The sequence below is a fragment of the Vipera berus genome (assembly GCF_964194415.1).
Source record: "Vipera berus genome assembly, chromosome: W".
In the NCBI taxonomy this organism is placed as follows: Eukaryota; Metazoa; Chordata; class Lepidosauria; order Squamata; family Viperidae; genus Vipera; species Vipera berus.
Genome location: NC_138210.1, coordinates 64,178,746 through 64,200,987, shown reverse-complemented (window position 1 = coordinate 64,200,987; position 22,242 = coordinate 64,178,746). Strand labels below are relative to the sequence as shown.

Here is a 22,242-nt window from a genome sequence, read left to right as displayed (position 1 = left end):
ATTGATCAGCAAGTACCTTCTGAAGATGGCGGCAATGAAACATTTACGAATAGCAGGCGCGCACGCTGGTTTTACTCCTTTAATAGTCAGAGTGAGACTTTTTTATTATTATCTCTCTCTCTCTCTCTCTCTCTCTCTCTCTCTCTCTCTCTCTCTCTCTCTCTCTCTCTCTCTCTCTCTCTCTCTCTCTCTCTCTCTGTTTGGTCCTTCTATGTTATGATTACTGTAATTCAGAGGTCTTCAAACTTGGCCCTTTTATGACTTGTGGACTTCAACTCCCAGAATTCTTCAGCCAGGCATGTTAGCTGAGGAATTCTGGGAGTTGAAGTCCAGAAGTCATAAAAGGGCCAGGTGTGAAGACCCCTGCGTGTAATTGCTCGGGCGAAGGGCGAGCGGGAGGGCTCCAGTGAGTTTTAATCTGGATTAAAGCGAATGGTGTGCAATTCGTATTAATTCAAAAGCAGGGACTCTGAATCCCAATTACCGGTAATTAGAGCAGTGCAAATAATAACCGTTAAAAGGGAACGAGCGGTACACACCATGTGGGTATTTCTACCGCAAAACGATGTAGTGAGAGAAGGCGAGGTTGTGGCTGATGGGCTTTTTAGTCCATCCTTCAGTGAAGGCGCTGGTTTGGAACTGGTGGCTGAGAGGTGGGGAGACCCCCAATTTGAAAGCAAATCGGCCATGGAAATCTGGTTCACGTCTGTTCTTTTTAGAAAAAAGTTTGGATATTAATATATCAATTATTAATTATTATAATTATTAATAGTTTCATTAGAACTACTAGAAACTGGGAGACAGTGAGTTCTAGTCCCTCTTTAGGATGAAAGCCAGCCTAACTCAGCTCACAGGGTTGTTATGGGGAAAATAGGAGGTGTGTGGATAAGTTTGCCATCTTGAGTTATTTGTAAAAATAAAGGCAGGATTTAAATAGATACATATCTGAATGATGTTGAGGGTAATCATAAAGGGCTCAGAATTAAATGTAGGAGCTGTTAAATATGTTAATCTCATATTTCTACCAGCAATCTTGTTCTAATCTTCTTTTGGACTTAGTCATATGCCATGCGTCTTGAGGCAGATGGGTGGTTAAGAAATATGAAATATAAAAAAATTATATTGATTGTGTGTTTTCAGTTATAGTCTAATATTAAAGTTGATCCTTCAGTTCATAAAACTGAGTAGCTGGTACAGCCTCTTGGGGGAAAAAAAACTCACTAAGATGCCTAGAGACATGAATTTGAGGTGGATGGCTATGTAACTTGAAATAATAAAAATAAGATCATTGGTGTGCCCAAGGCTATTAATGCTTCAGATCCAAATTAAGGCTGTAGTAAATGTTCTAAAAGGTAAATAGGGATGCGGTGGCTCAGTGGGTTAGGATGCTGAGCTTGTCGATCAGAAGGTTGGCAGTTTGGCGGGTCGAATCCGGAGTGCCGTGTAACAGAGTGAGCGCCTGTTACTCATCCCAGCTTCTGCCAACCTAGCAGTTCGAAAGCATGTAGAAAAATAGGGACCACTACGGTGGGAAGGTAACAGTGTACCGGGTGCCTTTGGCGTCTAGTCATGCCGGCCACATGACCATGGAGACGTCCTCGGACAAGTGCTGGCTCTTTGGCTTTGAAACGGAGATGAGCACTGGCCCCTAGAGTTGGAAACAACTAGCACACATGTGCAGGGGAACCTTTACCTTTACCTTTAAATGTTCTAAATAAATATTTTGCCATTCAGTGCTTTCAAGGAGTAATTATTCTTTTCACAACTTCAGAAGTCTTAATAGTTAATAAGTAGATTTGGGAATTTTCAGCCCCAATTTTTCACCCTATCCCCACTCTTTTGCCTGTTAAGTAAGAATCATTCCAGAAAGGCAATTTCTTATGAGAACAAGAATCAGTTTTAGCTTTTGTTCCAGAAACAGCAATGTGGCTAGCTGGCTTTAATTCAAGGAATACAGTTATACTCTAATTATAATTAGAAACACCTACAGTAACTTGCTGTGATTTCAAAAGTGCCAAATAATAACTTTCAGAAAATTAAAGTCTGCATATTCTTGTGACAGGTGCACTTTAGAAAGAACCTTGTTCATGTAGTCCTTGACTTAACCTTTCATTTAGTGACCATTTGAAGTTACAACCTTAACTGTTTTAACTTATGACTGTTTTTTACCCTTACCAGTGCTGTGGCATCCCCATGGTCACATGATCAAAATTCAGACACTTGACAACTGGCTCATATGATGACTGCAGTGTCCCAGGGTCATGTGATAACTTTTGCAACCTTCTGACAAGCAAAGTCAATGGGGAAGCCAGATTCACTTAACAATTGTGTTACTAACTTACCAACTACAGTGATTCGCTAAACAGCTGTGGCAAGAAAGGTCATAAAATGGGACAAAACTAACTTAACTGTGTTGCTTAGCAACAGATTGTGGGTTCAACTGTGGTCATAAGTTGAGGACAACCTGTAGTTCTACATGATTTTAGCCATTTTTGGATTTGCCTATCTATATGATTAGATCTTGAAACTCTGCTCTAATTTTTTCTTTTTTGTCTTCTTGCTCAGAGGTTGGCGACCATTGTTCCTAGTGTTTCTCAAGTAGATAATTCTTCAAATTTCCTGAACAATGTTCCTCACCGAAAACACCCAGGCATCCTCCACCTCAAATGTTTGAAGCTTCCACCTGAGTTAGTGCAAGCAGTTTCCTTTTGGGTAGCCCGTGAGTAAAACTCATTAAAGTTGGATTGTCTGGGTATATCAGCTGGTGTCTTGGTGGTCCTGGATTTATTACTGGTTGCTTAGCAACCATTCAACATTACAATGGACCCCCCAAAAGTACCGTACTTTTGGATTATAATTGAAATTCCAATGCCACACACAAACACACCCCAGCGGCCACGTGATTACATCTTTGTTGTTTGGCCATTGTCCCACATTTATGGTTGTTTGCAGCATATTGCAGTCCCATGAACACAATTTAAAATGTTTTTTTTTCCAGAAGCTATTGTTTAGTTCCAGTTTCTGGCAAAACAGCCCCATCCATTGCAGACAATGAGTTTGCTTAATCTCCATTAAATATTGCTTAAATATTGCTGTTTCTGAAATTGAAATGATAGGGTGAATTCCATGATCCTACCTTTTCAGTTTGGAGGGTATTATTTCTCTATTCTTTCATTTAAATCTTAATCTGATCCCTCTCATGCAGTACATCTCTAACAATGTACCAAATGTGTTCAGTTGTGTTTTTATATGATAAAACGCCTTTGCAAAACACATCCATCAAGATATTCTTACACTGAGCACAATTCTATGGATGTAATATCCATATAGTTTCATTAGCAGCAACATGGAATTGGTTTACCATTGTCTTCTGGGATGCTTTTTAGGGGCAATTGCTGTCATAGACCCCAACTCCTTTGGTTTCTGTCATGAATCTTGTTCTTTCTCCCAGAATCCCCCATACATGATCTGGAGAAGAAGTCCGAGTCTTTTAGCAACTACCTCTGGAGCCGCAAACGTCCAGTAGAACTGAAGGATCTGCAGAGAAAAGCACAACTCCTGGAAAAGAAGATGAGGAAGGATGCAGAAGTTCTGGTCCAGCAGAAAGGTGAAAGTGGGGTGTGGATGATAGACAGAAAAACGGAGCAACCACACTTCTTAATTTTTTTATTGAAAATAAGATATCAGAAATGTACAGGATAGTTTAAAAAAAAGAGACGGGAAAACTGAAAGAAAACTTGAGGAATAGCGATAGCACTTAGACCTATATACCACTTCAGAGTGCTTTAGAGCCCTCTCTAAGCAGTTAAAGAGTTAGCATGTTGCCTCCAACAGTGAGTTCTCATTTTACCAACCTCAGAAGGCTGAGCCGGTCAGAATCAAACTCCTGGCAGTGAGCAGTGAGCTAGCCTGTAATAATGCATTGTAATTGCTCTGCACCACTACGGAATAGTTAGATGTGAAATAATGGGGAAATATTACAAAATAATATGATGAACCATTATAACAAACAGTTACAATTCTATGTATAACTGTAGTGCAAGCAGCATTTATGTATACGTTTAATACATTTATGTGTCTTTTTAATCTGAATTCTATATAAATGAGTCTCGTATTTCTTTATACTTGTCTATACAAAGACTGTGTCTCTAGGCCAGGGGTGTCAAACTGCCGGCCCACAGGCTGGACACGTCATCCGGAAGCTGCGCCCACCCCATTGCCAGCAATGGCAAAATTGTCCCGATATGTTGCGCGATGTCACATGACATCGCGAGTTTGACATGTCTGCTCTAGGCAATCAGCTCACAGGTGACAAGTGCAATCAGGTCCTCAATCTATTGAGTGAATTGAGCCGTTCATTTATATTTCCAATGCTGCAACATTAGCTTTTTGGCCATGGGAACGTGTGCAGAGAATCAGTTATGTTGTCCATGCATTTCGTATATACAGGTACTCATTGACTTACACTGTAATTGAGCTCAAATTTTCCGTTTCTCAGCAAGACACTTATTAAATGAGTTTTGCCCCATTTTATGACCTTTCTTGCCATAGTTGTTGAGCAAATCACTGCAGTTATTAAATTAATCATTCTGTCATCAAGTGAATCCATTGACTTTGCTTACTGGAAGCCAGCTGGGAAGGTTGCAAATGGTGATTACATCACCAAGGGACGGTGCCACTGTCATAAATACATGCTAGTTGCCAAGTGCCTGAATTTTGATCATGTACGCATGGGGTTGCTGCAACAGCCATAAGGGTACAAAACGGTCACAAGTCACTTTTTTCAATGCTGTTGCAATTCTGAACAGCCACTAAACAAATGGTTGTCAGTCACGGACTACCTGTAATTCTAAAGAATGTTATTCTCTGAAAATTTTAGACTGTGTTGCACAATTTATATAATCAACTATTTTGCACAACTTAAATAATCAACTTCTTTGTCCCTAAACTTGGTAAATATAGGACGCTGTAGAAACATGTTTTAAAGAAGTACTATCCTTTATTGCATCTCCAATGAAATGCTGTTTTTGGCAGTCTTTTTCTATAAAGATGGAGTCCAATGAATTCTAAATATTAGAATGTTAGTCTCTCTTCACTTGGACAAAATACATGGAGATGTTTGCCCAGTTTCTCTCTGTCAGGACAGCTTATCTTATGGAATTGTTGAGCCCCTGCAGAAAAGCTGGGCTCTGACTCCAGCAAATAAATAAAAATAAATTCTGTTGGAAAGTTGATTTTTCTATCAGGATTTTTTTTCAAAAACAGGAATAGAGGGGCCAGAATTCCAACCCACCCCCCACTCCCACCACCATCCTGCTGAATGGTCTTGGGTTGATCAATGTGTCTTACCTGATCCCACCTCTCAGGGCTGATTGTGTAGATAGACCGGTAAGAGGCTGAGCGATGATGTATACTACTGTGCCCTTGAGAAAGGATGAGATGAAAATGTAATAATTGCAACAATAATCCCAGTACACGTTCTCATACATCTTTTCTTAGATAGATCCCTGGATGAAAGTGATGAGGAGCTGAAGCAAAACGTGTTGACTGCTCTTCGTAAAATCACCTACCACTGGGAGGAGTTGAAGTGAGTGTCTAGAACTCAGGACTCTTGATTTCTGGAGGATGACTCAGTTGACCTTTCTTGTTTTCGTTTATTTGAATCATAAAGGTCTGTTAGCTTTTTTTCTTTTCACACAGTCTCTTTTCTTTTCATACAGTTTCTTCCTATTATTGTGGTCATTGGTGTTGGTGTTATGATTATTTATTCTCTGCCTGATTTCAGAAAGTTTGGCTGTTTATGCTTAAAAAAATACAAACCTCTTCTATATACCGTATTTCCCCAAAAGTAAGACCTACCCTGAAAATAAGCCCTAGCTTGATTTAGCAATAGGGTGAGAGCTACATCGCTTTTCATTTTATGCTCTGTATATGTCTGCTATTTGCCACCACTTTATGGTGCCTGTTCTCATGACTTTAGATGACTTCTGTTTAGCTGGTGTTTGTGTAGCTTTCTGTTCTTGTACTGACCACAGTTGCAATTTTTCTTTCTCAAGATACACTGAAGAGCTCAGCTTTCTTTACATGGTCACCCGGATGGATGCAAACTTCGCAGCAGTGAGCCGAGCTTTCCAAGAAGTAAGTTGCAGCTGTAGCTTCTGGGGTGCAATGGGCAAGATGACGTAGGGAAGACAATCCAGCAGGACTTCATGGAGGGAGCATGGAGATAATGCCAGGCTTAGAATCCTGTCACTCTTTTGAATTTGAGTTTCGCTCATCGTTAATGTCTCAGTTTTATAACAGCAACAGTAACAGTTGGAAGGGACCTTGGAGGACATTTAGTCCAACCCCCTGCTCACACAGGAGACCTATACTATTTCTGACAAATGACTGTCCAGTCTGTTCTTAAAAGCTTCCAGTGATGGGGCACTCACAACTTCCGAAGGTGATTTGTTCCACTGGTTGATTGTTCTCACTGTTAGGAATTTTCTCTTTTGTTCTAGGTTGCTTCTCTCCTTTATCTCCTTTTTAGGAAAAAAAGAAGTGGATATTTTTATGTGCAACCACTGATTATCAAATGCTGGATCTGCATTCTTGCAGTATTAATCATTTTATTGGATAAGCCAAATTTGCTATTGAAATAACATATTCATGTTCCAGAACCAAATTTAGCTGAGGGTTAGGGTTATACTCAGCTGTATAAATGTGATAGGAGTCAGTTGCTTTATAGTAGGTGTATAAGGTCTAGAAGTCCAAAATATTTATTTATTTTTTATTTTAATTCCATTTATATCCCGCCCTTCTCCGAAGACTCAGGGCGGCTTACAAGCTTAGCAGTAGCCTTCATTCTATGTATATGCCTGCTTATTAGGGCTTTCACACACACACCCAAGCGGCATTATTACAAAGTCAGCTTATTGCCCCCAACAATCTGGGTCCTCATTTTACCTACCTCGGAAGGATGGAAGGCTGAGTCAACCTTGAGCCTGGTGGGATGCGAACCTGCACTAATTGCAGGCAGCTGGTGTTACTTAAGGAGGCATTAGCCCACTGCTCCACCAAGGCTCTAGGCTCTATATTCCTATACTCCATTAGTTTTGGCCATGAATATCAGGATAGCCTGTCCTTTACTGTAGATGCTCATTTCTAGCCATTAACTTTGGGATGATATGAAGAGGGCCTTTACTGCAGCAGCCTCTCTTTCTTTTGAAAACGAGTGAATGGCATCTCTGCCCAACTTAAAGCTTAAGATCGTTTTCAGAATCATGTCTTACCTTATTAAGCTTGGCTTACCCTTATTAAGCCTGTCCTTCCAAACTGAGAAAGTGACACCTTTTTCTCTGCAACTTCGTTCTCTTCAGATCCGGAAGCGAGTACCAGATTTCCAGCCCAAAACTTTGCTAGATTTCGGTTCGGGTACCGGTGCTGTCAGCTGGTGAGAATCCCCTGGAAGAGAGAAACAGCCTTTCCCCACAGCAGCAACAGTATGGCTTATCTCCCTAATAGAGGGAGTGAGTCCTTAAATCAAGGGAAAGAGAGGGGATGGCAATCTTTTGTTGGCTATGGCTTCACCGTAAAATTTTTGAAGGGGCTGAATGCTGCTTAACTCAGCCATTGCACATGTGAACTGAGCAGGTTTGGCTTAGGAACCTGAGTTTACCTAAATGGGAGCATCCTATCCATTTTGAAGAGGATCATGTGTAGAAATGGTTCCAAAATGGTGGAAAATCTGCAGTCAGGTCTCCGTAGTCAGTGTAAGAGGGGGGAACACCACTAGTGAAAAAGAAGCAACATGCTTATGACAACTAGCGTTACATTGGAGAAAGCCAACAGAAATGGACCTGGTGGGGGATGGGGAGGTAATGTGTCTTCGTATACTTAAAATTCTACTTATCTGTCTGAGTTTCTTATCTGTCTAAATCCATCTTTATCTATCTATCTATATCTTATCTATCTATCTATCTAATCTTTGCTTTTTTCTACATCTTAGGGCAGCCCATAGCATTTGGGGTGAAAGCTTGAAAGAATATATAAATGTTGATTGCTCTGTTCCCATGTTGGCCCTGGCAGAGAAGCTGATGCGAGGTGAGATGGGAAGGAAGGTATATAGAGTATTTTATTTTCTCAGCTTAAGGCTATATTTTTCCAAGCATAAAGTTTTTCCTTTTTAATTTTTTAGACTGGGAGGGTAACTTCTTTTGAACTAGGCCCCCAAAGTGGTTGCTCATCACACTGTTCTCTTCCTGACAAACATACTCCTAAATTTTTCATTTGGAAGAGATATCCGATTCACTTGTGTTTATGGAGGAGTGAATGCTTTATCTTTGTGACTGGGGAAAACTCATGAGGAAATGCTATATCTCCTTAGAAAGCAAAATCCCCATACAGTACTTTCCATAATTGCTGGGTATCAGGTGGCATATAAATTTGCTTCATAATAGTATACATCCATGGGTTAGCACAGCTGGATGATAGTCTTTCCTTGTATATTTCCTGCAGACTCTTCCTGCGGCACTGTTTCTGAGTTTGGTTTCGTCCCTAGTTGGGTGCTGACTACAACTAGAAATATTTTAATTCATTGCAAATCACAGGAAGAAAAAAGAACAGAGTCCAAAGCATTAAACTAGAAAGTTCACATACTAGAGGTGTCTTGTGCTTCTGCGGAGCATAGAAAACTCTGTAGTTCACATACCAGCAAAAGCTGTTCAGATGGTGTATATAATTACACATTACCACATTACATATGGTATCCATATTGAAGCTTGGTTTCCTGTTCAGTGTAATTCTGCTTCCAGCTAGACCTGGGTAGGACAGAGCTAAGCACAGTGTGGGTAATCTACCTTGTCTAACCTCTGGAAATCTGGTGAGAGCCATCATGGTATTTCATGGCCTCTTCCAAGCCTGTCATGAACTTCTAGTTTGAGCATTCAGAACTTTTTTTTTAAATGGGAAGTATATTATTGTGATGGATGTTCAGTAGAAAGGATTTCGCTTGGGTAGAATTGGCAGCGCTAATAGTCTTGATTGAGATATAACGCTGGTTTGTTCCATGCACCACCTTTACTTGGGGTTTCCCTGTGTCCCCTTCAGGATCACCTGTGGATTTCTACCTCTCTCTCATTCACAAACCCCTTTCCCTGTGAATTTACCTGTTGTTTTGTTTTTGTCCTAGGCATCTCTGAATCCCAAGAGCTCTGCTTTCCTGGTGTCTACTTCAGGCAGTTTTCCCCCGTTGGGCCACAGGTACATACAACTTGCCCAGCTGCATTCAAAAGAGATTGAGTCTCTGTAGATTTGATGAATATACCATGCCAACATTTGAGGTGCCTGTTAATCTCTGGGCAGGGGATATTTAGTGCAACATTTCCCCTATGGGATCTTTCTAGAACTCTCACAAGAACGTACTTTCCTGACTTATTTACAATCTCCACCCGATTCCATTGTGGCTTAGTAATTGAAACTGATCTAATTTGGGTGCATTAATTTATAGGTTGGAAAGTTTTACTACCGTATTAGAAAAAGTTAGAAACTATCCACTTGGCTTGGATTCAGAAAAAGGTTGTTATATACAGTATATGAAAGAGAGACCTGTTTCCCAATGTACATAGACATACTTAACTCATATAAATATTTTAAATAAAATATATCTACAATTATATGTTTATGATTCTGTGTACGTAGGTATAATTGCAGTTGGAAGAGCCAATAGCAGACTAGTGCAAGAATTATGAGAGAAGAAAGGGAATTGGTAATTATTTCAATGTTTACTTTCCCTCATGGTTAGAATATTTTTCCAATAGTCAACTATCTGTAGCAATTCTGGCATCCATCCATCCGTGAGTGCCGATGCTGCATTTCGTTATTAAGACTTTAAATAAAAAAATGCCTAATTTTTTTAACTGTCTCATTAATCGGAACCATGACAGTTTTTCAAACTTGGTAACTTTAAAATATGTGGACTTTTAACTCCCAGAATTCACCAGCCAACATGTAGCGTGATTGGATAAAATGAGAAGATCTTACTAGGAAGACTCTTTTAATAAAAATGTATTTGTCTAGCTTTCCTTTAATTTGCTAAGGGTGCTCTCTGTATCTTTATTGGATCCTGACATTTGGCCTGTGAGATATATGAAGAGAACATGGCGTATTTGAATCCAGATTTTAAACTTGGCTCCCCAATCCAGGATCTCTTGATTTCTATCAGTTGGCTTTCTCAGACACAGTTTGTAATTGGAGAATGGGTTAATTTCCATTTTCACTTCCCTTCCACAGATGACATTTGATCTCACCGTATCTGCTTTCTCTCTCAACGACCTACCAAGTTATACTCAGAGGATGGCAACAGTGAAAAACCTATGGAAGAAAACCAACAACTTTCTAGTAAGGAACATGCCCTGAATTACCTGGATGGATTCAGGCATTTGATGTGAGATGGTTACTCTGCCTTGAAACTTTGCCTGGTTCACGTGGAGTGCTCTTTGGTTGACTTTTGTCGGTTGAGAGATGGCAGCCTGCTGATCGCTGTTTGCTCCCAAGTCCTCTTTTCACATTCTGCTGAGTGCTGCTAGCTGCATGAAATTTAGCCATCATTCTTTAAATGGTGGTTGCACTCCATGCTGTTCCTCACGCTGCTGCCTGAAAGTTTCACTTACAAAAAAGAGCCTTGGTGGAGCAGTGGGCTAATGCCTCCTTAAGTAACACCAGCTGCCTGCAATTAGTGCAGGTTCGCATCCCACCAGGCTCAAGGTTGACTCAGCCTTCCATCCTTCCAAGGTAGGTAAAATGAGGACCCAGATTGTTGGGGGCAATAAGCTGACTTTGTAATAATGCCGCTTGGGGCCCCCCGAAAGCTCTAATAAGCAGGCATATACATAGAATGAAGGCTATTGCTAAGCACATTGTGCTTTAGATTGTAAGCCGCCCTGAGTCTTCGGAGAAGGGCGGGATATAAATGATTAAAAAAAAGGGCAGATTGAGGACAGGGGCATTGGTTATATAGTGATAGCAACTCCTCCTTTGTATCTATGATGTGATGTTCCCGAAAATCAGAGTGATAAAAGGACAGTGTTTCTTGCTCACATTCGAATGCTATGTTGGAAGTACTTCAATTTGTGCTGAAAAACAGAAGACATGGGCTCATCAGCAACCTGTGGGAAGAATCTATCTATCTATCCATCCATCCATCTAATTTCTGTAGCCGCCCATCTCAGCAAATACCTGGGTTGCTTTGTAGGTACTCATAACCAACTGTTTACCAGCTGTTCAGTGGCACTAAAAATATGATTTACAACCAATCCTCACACTTATTTACAATGGTTGCAGCGTCTCAGAGTCATGTGATGGCCATTTTTGATCTTCCCAGCCGGCTTCTGACAAGCTGGATTTGCTTTAAAAACCATGTGATTTGCTTAACAACTGTGGCAAAAAAAAAAAGTTAAATTGAGCTTGCCTCACTTAACACCCACTTTGCTTAGCAAGAAAAATTCTGGTCCCAATCATGGTTGTAGGTGGAGGACTAGCTGTAGTGAAACTGTTCCACTCTCTGCAGACAATGATGTAAATAAAATCAGTAACCCATTTCCCTGAAGAACATAAACACATATTTTTGCCCTCCTGGAGCAGACTCTTAGCTTATCTGGTCTGGAGAGCCTGTTCTCTCAGTGATCTATATGGAATCACACAAAAGAAGCCCACTAGTCTTTCAGAAGATGGTCATTTTGCCATCAAGGCCGGTAGTCATTGAGCCCCATGATTTTCGTGAATTGGTCCAATCCTTTTTTTTTTTAAACCAGCCAATCTGTTAGTTAGCACCTTGTAATGATGTTTAATTGCATGTTCTGTTTGTTTCTTTTTTTAAAAAAAAAATCTTTTGTCCTGATTACTTCAGGTTTCAATTTCATTGGGTGACCTCTGGCTCTAGTACTTTGGGAAACCCAAAATAGCTTCTCCTTGTCCACTTTATCCCATACTTGCATACCTCCATCATGCCTTCTCTCAGTCAACTTTCCAGATTAAAAAAAACCTATTTTTTAAAAGTATTGCAGCCTTTGCCCAATAAATTCCTCAACTCTCTTAGTTGCCCTCCTCTGAACCTTTTTTCCATGTTACTGCAGTCCTCATTTTTGTTAGAAAAGATTTTACGTATGATACAAGGATTTATCCTCTGTTTGGCCCTGATATTATTGGAACAGGGAATCAACGACCCTCATCTCTGCTCTGCCTTTCTGCAAAGAGGCAGGCAGCAATAGTAGTCTGTCTTGCACTGCATGAAAGAAAGAGTCCTCTCAATACTTGAAGAAGGACACCAGCATTAGAAAAAAGGTCAGGGTTTGCAAAGAAGGAAGAGTTTAGAGTTCAAATGACAACCTGAGTTGATTTGGTCTGCAGGCCCATCTTTATCTATTTTCCCCCCACCCTTTTCATCTTTCTAGGTTCTGGTTGAAAATGGAACCAAAGAAGGACATCAGATGCTTATGGAGGCCCGAGATATTGTTTTGAAGGTGAGTCACCTTCAATTAATGGCCTGCTTAAAAGAGAGAGGGGGGGGGGAAGGTTGCAAAATGATGACAAAGGAAAGATTATGCATCAGATGAGTCTCATTAGATGGTTCCTTCAGTTGGGGATAATTTTACATGGTTTGCCAAGTTTCTTTGAAAGCGGGCATACAGTTAATAATTATCTGATTTTTGGTTCTCTCCCACATGCATTACAGGTGTCATTTAATTGTTCCAGTTCGTCTACATGTTTATACGGGTTTTCCAAACCTGATTTAATTGAGCAGTGAATAGATTCTTCTCTCCTACCTTAATTTCAGGGAAGCTGGCCTCTATTCTTTAGCATGCACAAGGTGTGAGCTTTCAGGATTCACTCCCCTCCCCTTTGAGCGGATGTTGTCTTTACTGCAGGGTTAATTTAATTTAATTGTTAATTTCTCAAATAATTTGTTTTTGTTTCCATTTCTGTTTATCCTCCAGGCTCTGAATAAGTTGTAGCAGTCACTCAAAAATCGTATATCATAGTCTATGAGCCTCCATGTTAAGGTTATAGAAAAGTGTGGAGGTCACCATTTTTACTGATTGAGGCTTTTTTTTTCTGTTTTGTTTTCAGGAGGCAGATAAAGTAAAAGGAGCAGCTCATGTTTTTGCTCCGGTAAGTACTAAATTCTATCCAGAGTTACTTTATCAAAGCTACATTAGAATGTAAAAATATCTCATCTGAGAAGTCTGCTGTGTTGGACTTCAAGCAAGTTTTGTTGTCTTTTTCAGTAAATATTTCTTAAGTTTTTTTTTTTTAAAAAAAGCCAGAATTCTTACTTTTCTGACTCTAAATCAGATATTTGATTGGGAATCCAGAAAATATGCAATTTTTGACTTTTGATCAGAACTTATACCATATTTTTGGGATATCGGCACCCCTGAATATGACGAAATCTTGCTGGGAGAACAAAATGGAGGGTGGGAGAACACATAGCATTGCAACACTTGATTGGTGAGCAGGAGCAGGAATGGGATAAACACATATTTTGCATGCTGAAGCACAAAAGAGGATTCTTGTATTCATCAAGGCTCAGGATTACTGAAACATAATAGCAATTGACTTCTCTCCTTTACTTGTCTAGTGTCCACACCACCTGCCCTGTCCTCGCTTGTTACGGGATAATCCTTTGCCGTGCAACTTCCTCCAGCAGTATCAAACCCTACCTTTGTCTTGGGTAAGTCTGCCTGCCGCCTGCTTGTCGTCCCTTGAGAAGAGATGGGGTGATAAACCTGTGCGCTTAATGCATTTTGGGGGCCCGCTGAATACTACAATAGAGATTTGAGTGAACTTTCAGGGTCTGAGCAGATCGGATCAAGTCTGTGTGTTCTAAAATCGAATTTGGGTTGGTCACCGAGACTACAGGTGGTCACAGGACCGGGCCAGATTTGATCTTGCAACATTATCCTGGGCCATGTATGTTTGCTTTTATTCTTGTGTGTTCTCTCCATTTCTTTGCATTGTGCTCCTAGCATCTGTACGTAACTGAAGGGACCCATCTGCAGATAGTCCTCCACTTATGACCAGTTGGATAGTGACTGTCCCAAGTTATGACAGACCTCCCCATAGCTACTTAAGACCTGAAGTTTTGACTTTCCCTTCCTGCCATGGTCACATGATCGCATTTTAGGCTCTAGGCAACCAGCCCATATTTATGACTGTGACCACTTTTATGATGTTTTTTGCTGGAAAATCACTGTTTACTTCCAGTTTCTAGCAGAAAACACCTATTGGGTACGATGTGTTTGCTTAATGCCCACAGTGTTCACTTAACGTCTGATACAAAAAGATCGTAAAATCAGGCCCGGTCACATAGTATCAGCACGACATAAGGTCATAATTCTGGGCTGAATTACAGACGTAATTCGAGGACTACCTGTACATAAATGTTTGCAGCACTTCAGAACATAGCAGTCCCAATAAATACGTGATATTAGGACTTATTCATGTAACATGGACTGGGTGCAGCCACCAGTTCATCCCCAAATTGTAGTTTACAAAGAGGTAAGAATATGAGATACGTGGGAAATAGTAGTGTTTAGCTGTATTTTTATGTAATTTAAACGTTCTGGTCCTTCCCACTTTGGTTTACAACTCTTCTACTGGAAAACAATTTTAAGATTATGCAAAGCCTGGAAAAAAGTAGCATGTTCCTGTTTGAAAGGACAGGCTGGTTTTTCAGAAAATACAGAGCTGTAAAGTTTGTGGTTCAGAGTATTGTGGAAAACCCAGGCCAGGTCTTACCACGTTGGATGAACCATGTTAAGTCATAATATACCTTACAGGTAGTTCTCAACTTACAATAGTTCATTTAGTGACCATTCGAAGTTACAACGGCAGTGGGGAAAAATTGACTTGTGACCATTTTTCACACTCATGACCACTGCAGCATCTTGATGGTCAGGTGATTTCTATTTGGATGCTTGACAACTGACTCACATTTATGACGGTTACAATGTCCCGGGGTCATGTGATCACCCTTTACAACCTTCTGACAAGCAAAGTCAATGGGGAAACCAGAGTCACTTAACAACCGGGTTACTAACTTAACAACTGCAGTGATTCAAGTTAACAAATGTGACGAGAAGGGTCATAAAACAGGGCAAAACTAACTTAACAAACTTCTCACTTAGCAACATAAATTTTGGGCTACATTGTGATCATAAGTCGGGGACTACCTGTATTTCTTTTGGATTGGATGTTGTTTGAATAGAGCTGTCTTCGGATTAGGGTTTAGTGGGGCACGAAAGCACAACCTCTGGGTAAGCAAGTGGGATTCTGTGCAACAAGAAAAAAGCAATTCAAGCATAGGAGAAAGTGAATAAAAGACACTGCCAACAGAAACTCAAAATATGTAAAGCCTGAAGTTAAATCGGTGGTTATTCCTGACATGCATAAAGATTTGGAAACAATTGTCCTGCTCTGGAATACAGGTAGTCCTCAGTTAACTAGTGTAATCGGGAGTGGGAACTCCCATCACTAAGCGACACAGTTGTATCCAAAAAAATAAATTAATTAATAATCATGTCATCAAAACGTAGAGCGGCAATTCTGGTTGTGGCTGTTACTCAAATCAGGGGCAGTCATGAAGCATGGTGTGACCTGACTAGCAACTTTCACGTCTTGCCAGTTTCCTCATTGACTTTGCTTGTCAGAAGCCATCAGTGAAGGTCCCAAATGGCAGTGACATGACCATGAGACACTGCAACTGTTGTTAATTGTGTGCCGGTTGCTCAGCACCTGAATCGCAATCATACGACCGTAGGCATGGTGTGATGGCCACAACGTCAAAGGACCAGCCAGGTCTTCTTCTTTCACTGCTGTCATAACTTCAAACTATTGCTGAATGAGTGGTCACTAAATGAGGACTGTTTATACCTTATTCTTTCTGCTATGTGAACCACTAGGTATAATTGACCGTAGTGGGCCAATGTGAACCACTAGGAATAATAGTTCATGCACTTACAGAAACATGTTATGAACCCAACGCAAAAAAATAGCAATAGCACTTAGACTTATATACCACTCCATAGTGCTTTTACAGCCCTCTCTAAGCGGTTTGCAGAGTCAGCATATTGCTCTCTACAATCATTTACTGATCTTGGAAGGATGGAAGGCTGAGTCAACCTTGAGCCAGGCAGGATTGAACTCTTGGCAGTGGGCAGAATTAGCCTGTAATACCGCATTCTAACCACTGTGCCACCATGACTCAGCACAAAAAAAATCACACATCAGCCTATTGCTGAGATGATTTCTGAGTTCTGGAGACAAATTGCACCATTTTGCACCTCTGTTTATTTATTTGTTTATTTCAATTCCTTTGGCCACCCACCTTAGTCAACGACTTTATAAATGAAGAAAGATAAAGGTGTTTTAATTCAGCGTTCCCTAACTTGGATTGAGTTACCATTCCCTAGCAATGAAAGCCATCCTGGTTGGGAAGCGGGAGAGTTGTTGTTCTCTGTAAGTCTCTCATACAGTATACTGAAGACTATCTGCAAACTTTGGGATGAAGGGAACGAGAGATTGCTATAGGATTCCTAATGATGCCTCCCAAGGCCAGTTGCCCCAGTCAGATCTTTTTGTTGGCTTATAGATAGAAGTCAAACTTTTGGGGGCGGAGGGTGTCCCAATTTCTACCCTACCCCCACATCCTTCTTTTTTCCCCAGCGTTTACATTCCAGTCAATTTCGATTAGAAGTTATATGTTGTTGTCTCCTGATCATTTTCTGGACTTATTGGGGAAAAAAGATGACATCAGCAATTAGCGTGTCAGTCTAATATTTCTGCTAGCTTTTCTCCCCTGGATTGTGAGAAGAGGGCCTAACTTTCTAAGATCATTCTCTCCTATGTCTATGTGTCTCTCCAGAATCCTCCACAGAAAATTGAGAGGTTTTTTTTCTTGATCCTGGCCCGTGGATCAGGGGAGTCAATGGAGCCCTGGCCCCGCATCACCCAGCCTGTGCTTTGCCGCAAACACCACGTCCATGTGCACCTGTGTTGTCCTGATGGCACCCTTCAGCATGCTGTTGTGACTTCAAAGAAACATAGCAGGTACTCAGTTCCCCCTTGAGGCTCTGGCACCTTGGATCAACGAGGCCTGTGCCCATGAATGTAGTCCCGGGGTCATCACCTGTCTTTACTTCTTGCAGGGATCTCTATCGATGTGTCCGGAACAGTAATTGTGGAGATCGTCTTCCTATTTTGACTCCAGAAATCAAATCCATTTTGGAGGACAAAGCAATCCTCGAAGACCAGATAAACAATTCTCAAAAAGTTAATACTGCTCCTTGCCAGGATCAGGATTAATGAGGTCTGTTAGCAAAATAAGAAAAATTGTTGTGCAAAATGCTTCTTGAGTTATCAAGAACCTGCACAGGTAAAAGCATACTGAGAATAGTAAAGAGTCACACAGTAACCACACAGATACACTGAGTTGTGATAAACAGAAAAATACTTTACTATTAGGTGTAAAAGCAAAAACACAATCCGAATAAACAGTCCAGGTCATACACGAATAGCAACAGATAAGCAACAGCAACAGTCCATGGAGTATCCAAAATACAATGTCTTCTCACTGGTCTGAAGGTCAAGTACACAGTTCCTAAGGTTTAACACAGTAGTAAGCCAAAAAGCAAAAACAGAGCAAAGAGAGAGAGAAAGAAGCCACGTTTCTAGCTCCCTCTTATGGCCGTTGGAAAAACTTACACACCCATTGGCCAGTTAGCACCTTAAGGTTATAACACCATGGTTTATATATTTCCAACCCAACCAGGTAGGCTATAACCATATGCCTAACAAGGTCCCTTCCAGCATACTTGTAATGATTCCTTTTGGTATTCAACCGGATGTCTATCTCAGATTGCTGATTTCCAGAATGGAAATTCCTTATGCGGTTTGGAGCTGTAGAGCCAAATTTGTTAAGCTTTCTGCTTGGCAGCATGTGTATAATCAAGAGGATCAAATGGTGGTACCCCTCAATCCGTGTTACATGGATAATGCTGATTTTCGTGGAACAACTTCAGCCAGTATCAGATGCAGTGGATTTAATTCAGCTGTTTCTCTCTTGGATATAATAGCAAGCCAAGTCGGATCTCCAGAGATTTAATTAGTTGTGATCAAGATGGTGGGCAGTTTGAACATTCTCACAAGACACAGAGACAAACCCTTTGGTCGACTTCTTCAGTCTTGTGGTCTACTAAGAATTTAGATTACAGATTCCATCTCTAGTCCTTGGCTATGAGAGTTTGTTGTGCCTGACAAAGGCTTGGTGAGCGTGAGGGTGCCAAAGTCTACACTGCATATATCTCTTTCTGTATTATTCCATTTGGATTGAAAATGGACTGCTTAAATCTTCTCATCCTTTAAAACATCATCTATAAGATTAATTGAAGGTGATAAAAATTATCTTATTAACACTTTTGCATACAGTAGGAGTGTATTACACAAGAAATGCAGTAACACTCCCTTTCGGAGAAGAAATAAAGGCCCAAATTATATGTGTCAGCATGATATTTTTCTGTTCTGACATTTGGGTGCCCTGAAACTCACAAATATGTCTCCTACCTAATTCTGGATTGCATAGAAATGCCGATGAGCAATTTCAAAAGCTTGGGTTAGATGTGGTGCTTCCTTCCTTGTTCTGCCTTCCTAAGTGTTTGGCTAAAGAAGGGCACAAATGTTTTCCAACACTTTTTTTTTAAGAGAAGGCTTTGGTAGTGTGTGTTCAAATAAAGTGGCTTGGGAGATCCTGATTGAAGAGGAAGTGGGAGGCAGTTTTGGCTTCAGGTTGATGCAAAAGGGTGTGTGCTTATGACCACTTAATCCCAGCTCTGAAAAAAGATGCTAAGTAGGTTGAAATTGGAGAAGGAATAATATAGGAGGGATCCTGGGATTTAGTTGGTTTGGATTGGTTACTTAAGGAGGAAGGTTTGGGCACTTAATAGTTTCATTGTTTTTTAAGCTGTCCTGCACGCAGGCATGCACCCAGAGGCCTCTTTGGTATTCTTAATACCAGTGATATTAACAAAGCAAATTGTGGATATTTTGCTGCCACAGCAACTCATTATTATTGGTGCCATTCTTATAATTATTATTACTCTGTTTCTTTCCATGCACATCAAGAGCTCCTGCACCAAAGACAGATTCCTTGTGTCTAATCGCACTTGGCCAAATTATTCCATTCCATTCCATTCTATATTTTATTCTGCCTAGCTGGTTGAATCTTTCTGTCTCCAGTGTCCTTGGCTTCCGGCCTCCTGTTTTGCCATGAAGAACCTGGGTGATCTTTTGGTTAGGTCACCAAAATGCTCTAGTCAACTTTTTCTCTCTCTCCCCTCCAGTCTCCTAGCCACACAAATCTCTGGTAACCCCTGCCTGAATCTGGTTCTTATCCACTGTGCTTGAAGGGAGAAATTAGAGGTCCAGTTTCTTAAATCAGAAGAGGATTTCAGTTCTCAGACTTTGCTGGCTTCAGGATCTCTTGCTGGTTGGGGAATTCTGGGAGCTGAAGTCGACACATCTTGGAAGTTGCCAAGTTTGAAAAGTTGCCAGTCTAGGGAGCATTTGACACTTGAGCGGATTACATTGGTGATCTATCTCACCCAGTGTTTTTGTTTTAACCTGGGCAATTCAAATTCCAGTTGGCTATTGAGTGTGTATCTGGAGACCTGTTTCAGGTATTTGATGGCATACTGTAAGGCAAAAAAAGAGAAACTGGGCTAAAAAATTATTTAAAACTAATTGACATGGGTTAAATGAACCTAATATTTGCCTCTTTTTTAAAAAAATCCCATTTATATCCCGCCCTTCTCCGAAGACTCAGGGCGGCTTACAATCTAAAGCACAATGTGCTTAGCAATAGCCTTCATTGTATGTATATGCCTGCTTTATTAGGGCTTTCGCCTCCCCCCCCCCAGCGGCATTTTTACAAAGTCAGCTTATTGCCCCCAACAATCTGGGTCCTCATTTTACCTACCTCGGAAGGATGGAAGGCTGAGTCAACCTTGAGCCTGGTGGGATGCGAACCTGCACTAATTGCAGGCAGCTGGTGTTACTTAAGGAGGCATTAGCCCACTGCTCCATCAAGGCTCTTTTGAATCCTTTTGGTCACAACTATTAATATTTGATAGCAGATAAAGTATTTGGGGGGGGGGAATTATTTAATTGGAATCTGTCCCCTCCTTCGTCCATCCTGAGATTTTTCCAGAGTCCTGAGTTAGAATGGTGCATAACAGCCATCAAACAAAAGAAAGCATCCACTGTGCGCATGTCCAGTAGTATCTTGACCCCAATTAATTATCCATTAAAATTCTACTAATACGTTGCTAACTTTGATAAATACCAAAACTTATCAGCTGTTACGTTGTGGTATACACATTAGCCTGAAACTTGGCCACTGAACTAGAGCTGTGTGGTTGTTGATCAGACAAAAGGTAAAGTACATACCATTTAATTGCTTTGCCAAGTGTGATATTTAAAATGGGTGTGATAAAGTTAGAGCAGATATCTCTGAGAGGGCTAGTGGAAAAAACAAAAGCAAACCTGACTTTTCAGTCTCCTGGGTGATTGGACAGTTACATTAAAGGACAGTGTTGTAGCCCTGAAGACAAGGAATTCAATGGGGTCCTAAAAGACCTGAATATGTCAATGTTCAGTAGGGCTTGGGGAAGCCGCTCTGATCTAGGTTTGAAGAAGGTATGATTTGATATGAGAGCAACCTGATTGGGGATTAGATTTTTTTTAAAAGCCCAAAATTATATGGGGAGAAAGTTAAAACGTCCAATGATGATGATGCTTTTTCTGAGAGAAAGGGGAAGAACCCAACTAATTTTCAATTAGATCCCCATAAGGGTGAAAGTTTTATTTCCCACCCACCCACAATACCTCAAAACAGCCAACCCATTCATACCTTTTTGGGAGAAAGCAGAAAAGAGAAAAGGACAACATACCAGTCTCCCATTGGCCCATCAGTGAACCTACATAGAATTTGGTTCAACCAGAACAAAATTACTCAAAGCAAAGCAAAGTCATCTTTCTAGAATGTCAGCGTACTGTCATGACATGACTGAAAAATGATGCCAGATGAGTCTTTCCCAACTTCAGCAACTTGAAGATATATGGACTTCACTTCCCAGAATTCTTCAGCCAGCATGCTGGGTTTCTGGGAGTTGAAACCTGTGTATCTGTTGAAACACTACTAATCTATGCCTTATGCAGGGGTGTTTTTTGCTGTCCGTTTTGGAAAGTGTCTGTCCCCCTTGCCCCCAACAATCAATAGGATTTTCTTCTGTCTTTGTTGGCAAACATTTATCTGGAAGATACACTGCTGTTTTTCTGCAGATGAATTGTGAAGGTGTTTGCATTGCATTAACGATTTCATAAAACAGGTTTGAAAAAAACAGCATCTTTTTTTATGCAAACAATTCAAAGTTGTGTGTTTTTTTTAATGTCTATGTGCAAATAATACTTTCCAAAGGCCACGCTTGCTACCTGAAGAACTGTGGAGCAAAGTAGGGGTAATTTTTAATAGTAAACTCTATAAACTCTCTAGCGAAGGTGCTATACCTTTTATGTTTATTCTGACGTATGCCCAGAAGGCTATATATTATCTAATAAATGAGGGCATACTAAGTTGTTGCTCTCATTATCTTAAAAGTGGCAGCTTTGGTATGAGTCCTGATGCTGATGGATTTTATACTGATGGAGCAGTTTGGCTTTACCTTGAATTAAGAAGGAAGGGTCAAGCTTGAAGCTGTAATCTGACATAGCTCTGCATTAACATAGTAATAGAGTTCTGTTTGCGGTCCATAAAACTAAAAGATTGGTTGTAAAAAAAAGTGATTACAGGTAGTCCTCAACTTACCAGCACAACTGAGCCCAACATTTATGTTGCTAAGTGTTGTGATTCCTCACGAGCCAGTGGACCTGGCTGCTGAGTCTGAGGAATCAGATGAGGAGCAGGGGGCCTGGAGTGACATTAGAGTCAGAGGAAGGATCTGAGGAGCTCCAAGACTTACAGGCGGACGAGGAGCCTGGCCCCTCTACTCGCGCTCAGGCTGAGACACAGCTGTGCTGGGAGCCTGAGTTAGACGGTGATGAAGAGTTGGGAAATAGCCAGGATGCATGAAAGCGTAGGCAAGAGAAGCGAGTAGGACAGAGGAATGCAGTGGGGTGGCTCCAAAGGCAAAGGAAAAGGCATTAGGAAGC

At 40.8% G+C, this 22,242-nt stretch overlaps 1 protein-coding gene across 1 annotated transcript; it reads left to right on the top strand.

Annotated features, from left to right (window-relative positions):
- Nucleotides 1-25: 25 nt before the first annotated feature.
- LOC308676056 (ribosome assembly protein METTL17, mitochondrial-like) lies at nucleotides 26-19,821 on the top strand (the record flags this gene model as incomplete). The annotated part of the gene is made up of 14 exons (XM_081341764.1): nucleotides 26-91; nucleotides 2,566-2,719; nucleotides 3,452-3,607; nucleotides 5,500-5,587; nucleotides 6,057-6,138; nucleotides 7,362-7,435; nucleotides 7,991-8,085; nucleotides 9,173-9,243; nucleotides 10,273-10,380; nucleotides 12,432-12,500; nucleotides 13,108-13,149; nucleotides 13,619-13,711; nucleotides 16,904-17,088; nucleotides 17,187-19,821. 14 exons carry the CDS (start codon nucleotides 26-28, stop codon nucleotides 17,341-17,343), a joined length of 1,440 nt encoding a protein of 479 aa, XP_081197890.1. The 3' UTR covers nucleotides 17,344-19,821.
- Nucleotides 19,822-22,242: the final 2,421 nt, after the last annotated feature.